General features: G+C 62.8%; 1 protein-coding gene across 1 annotated transcript; it reads right to left on the bottom strand.

The window, feature by feature from the left end:
• Positions 1-1,058, bottom strand: TMDD1 (transmembrane and death domain 1). The gene has a single exon (XM_058308202.2). It carries the CDS (start codon positions 1,045-1,047, stop codon positions 67-69), a length of 981 nt encoding a protein of 326 aa, XP_058164185.1. The 5' UTR covers positions 1,048-1,058; the 3' UTR covers positions 1-66.
• Positions 1,059-3,262: the final 2,204 nt, after the last annotated feature.

Here is a 3,262-nt window from a genome sequence, read left to right as displayed (position 1 = left end):
CTCTGTGTATCTCGTAATTTTTATAATACGTCAAAGGCAGCGCTCCACCAAGGTTGTGCTCCCATTTTACAGCTGGGGGCACCCAGGGAAGGGAGGCTCTAGCCCAGCGGCTGCCCAGGCCGCGGGGGCGCGGGGGCCCGGGGGCGCGAGCCCTCTCGGGTCAAGCAGCGGCTTCGTCTCCCACAAGCCGGGCGCCCCGCCTCCCGGGCGCCTGGGCAGGGGAGTGGCGGGCGGGCTGGGGCTGCCCGGCCGCGGCCCGTCGCCGCCGGTGAACCACAGCGTGAACAGGGTGAGCAGCGCGCCGGTGCCCAGCGCCCCCAGGAAGCCCGTGAGGACGCCGAGCGCCAGCGGCCCGGCCCAGCCCGTGGGGCTCCGCTCGTAGGGGGCCTGGGGCAGGCGCTCCACCACCAGCTCCAGCTCGTCCCAGTCGGGCTCGGCGGCCAGGGCGCGGCGGGGCCGCGGGGCGGGCCCGGGGGCGGGGCCGGGGCGCGGGGCGGGGCCGGGGGCGGGGCCCGGGGGCGCGGCGGCGGGGGCGGCGCCGGGCGGCGGCAGGTAGGGCTGGCCGAACTTGCGCAGCTGCAGCGTCGCCTGCTGGTGGAGGTTCTTGCCCAGCTCCCGGGCCACGTCCGGACGCCCGCAGCGCCGCAGGGCCCGGGCCACGCGGTCCCAGGGCAGGGTCGGGGCCGAGGCAGCCAGCCAGGCCGCCAGCGCCTCCCGGCAGCCGCCGGCGGCCCCCGGGGACTCGGCCGTCGAGGCCGCCTCCCGCCGCCGCCGCCGCCCCGGCCCGGCGCTCGCCTGCGACGGTTTCCAGGGCTCCCGCGGCTCGGCGCGCGCCAGCCGCTCCTCCGACAGTCTGGCCAGCTCCGCCCCGATGTCGGGCTCGGGCGTCTCCAGGAGCGACCGGAAATGGCCGCACTCCTCCGGGGTCAGCAGCTCGGCCAGGCGGATCGCCGCGTGAGGGCCCATGGCGTCCTCGGCCCCCGCGGGCCACAGCGCCCAGCCCCACAGCGCCAGGGCCAGGGCGCCCGCCGGCACCCGCGCCGCCATCGCCCGCCGACACCGCGCCCCGCGGGCTGCTGGGGGAGGGGCGCGAGCGCCCAGGGCCGGGAGCGGGAGGGGCTTGCAACCCGCGAGGACCGTGGCGGCGCGGGGGCTTCCCGCGTTCCGGGGCTGAAGTGGCAGAGGGAACCCCCGGCACACAGGGAGCGGGGAGAGGGAGATGTTAACACTCGGGAACTAGGGTGAGGGGTGGGGTCCCAACCCCGACCCCCAGAGATGCCTGGGTCCACGCTGTGGGAATCCTGTGTCCCAACAACAGCCACTGGAGCGAGAGGGCTTACCACTCAGAGTAAGACAGTGGGACTCAGCCCTCCCAGAGGCTGGCTTCTGGGGGATATTGAAATGCCTGCCCTAGGCCTGCTGCCTGTCCCACCAGCGCCGCCTCCAACGCGGCAAGTCCCCAACATCGACTTCCTTTACACACACCCCACCAGAGCCCTGATTCCTCCTCCATTATCACCAGTAGTCAGTCTATTTCTAAATCCTCGTTTCCTACTAAACATGTATAGACAGCATCATTTCCCATCCTCCCACACCTGCCCCAGTTCAAACCCTCATCCTCTCTCAGCTGGATAAGGTAAGCACCTCCTCTGGTCACACACACACACACACACACACACACACACGGGGTCCTTGGCTCTGGCTATCTACACACACACACCACACACCCCAGGTCCTTGGCTCTGGCTATCTACACACACAGACAGACACACACACACACCCCTGGGTCCTTGGCTCTGGCTATCCACACACACACACACACACCACACACCCCTGGGTCCTTGGCTCTGGCTATCTACACACACGCAGACACACACACACACCCCGGGATCCTTGGCTCTGGCTATCTACACACACGCAGACACACACACACACCAGGTCCTTGGCTCTGGCTATCTATACACACACACACACCGGGTCCTTGGCTCTGGCTGTCTACACACACGTGGCCTGTACTCTACTCTGCCTGGGGCCCTCTTCCTGCTGTCAGGCCTCAACTGACAGCTTCCTTCTGGAAAGCCCTCCCGGATTCCTGCACACACACCACAGGCCCACATCTCCATTAGGTACCCCTACCATCTGCTCCCACAGACTGCAGCTCTGCATTTTTACATCTCCCTATCAGACTGGAAGTTCCATCTGTTGTATCCATAGCAACCGGTACTTCAGCAGAGAGTTGTTGAATCTGCCTGTGTATCCTTAATGTGCTAATCAGACCTGTACACAAGCTTTCACCACCACCGCTACCATCCCAGTGGCACCTCGGCTCTTTACAGGGTATGGTGGGCCCTCTGCGGCCCAGTCCCAGCTCACTCCTCCAGCCTCTTCTCCCACTTCTGCTTTCACTTTATGCTCTTGCAGCACATCACTGCTTGTGGCAGAGCCCTTCACGTTTCGCGCATTTTCCAGCTTCCATAGCTTCATCAAGCTGCGCCCTGTCCTGCCCAGGAAGTTTTCCTGACATCCCACTATTGCCACCACCAGGAGTTGGACTCTTTTCTGGGCACTCTTGAGATCCTCCTTCAGGGCACTTATCTGGAAATTAAGTAGTTGATTAGAGGAATATTCATTCAGTGCCTTCTATGTACCAGACATTGTGCCAGATGTGAAAATACAAAGATGAATTTGACATTACCCCCCCTCCACCCCAGGCAACTTTATCTGGCTGTATTTTAAAATGATTTATTTTTGTTGTTTTTTGAGGTACTGGGGACCAGGCATTGAATCCTGGACCTCATGTGTGGGAAGCCAGTGCTCAACCATTGAGCCACATCAGCCCCCGAGTTGGTTTTTACGTTTGTTGTTTTTGTTTTTTTCCAGGAGGCACTGGGAATGGAACCCACGACCTCCCATGTGGGAGACAAACATTCAACAGCTCGAGCCACATCCACTCCCCAAAATGATTTCTTTTTGAGCAGAGCTTCTCCCACCCTGAACTGTGGGCTCTCCAGGAGCAGTGGCTGTGCTTAATCATTTCTGTATTCTTGGTGCCTGGGTTTGCAGAGGTGCCTAATAAACTAGCGGAATGAGAGGGGAGTCTGGCCCTCAGAGAGGGGTGGCCATCACTGTTTCCTGCAGCAATGCCCCGCCATTGAGCCTCCATTCAAACACACCCGCGTTTGTTTCTCTTGGCGGCCAGCCTCCCCCGTGTGCTTGCTTTGCTTTGCCTCCTGAAAGCCAGTGCTAATGCCCTAAGCAGGAA

The sequence above is a fragment of the Dasypus novemcinctus genome, chromosome 12 (assembly GCF_030445035.2).
Source record: "Dasypus novemcinctus isolate mDasNov1 chromosome 12, mDasNov1.1.hap2, whole genome shotgun sequence".
Taxonomy (NCBI): Eukaryota; Metazoa; Chordata; class Mammalia; order Cingulata; family Dasypodidae; genus Dasypus; species Dasypus novemcinctus.
The sequence above is the reverse complement of the archived record's forward strand: the minus strand, read 5'-3'. Positions and strand labels throughout refer to the sequence as shown.

Excerpts from the sequence above, each read along its gene's own strand:
- TMDD1 (XM_058308202.2), bottom strand. The coding sequence starts at position 1,047 with ATGGCGGCGCGGGTGCCGGCGGGCGCCCTGGCCCTGGCGCTGTGGGGC.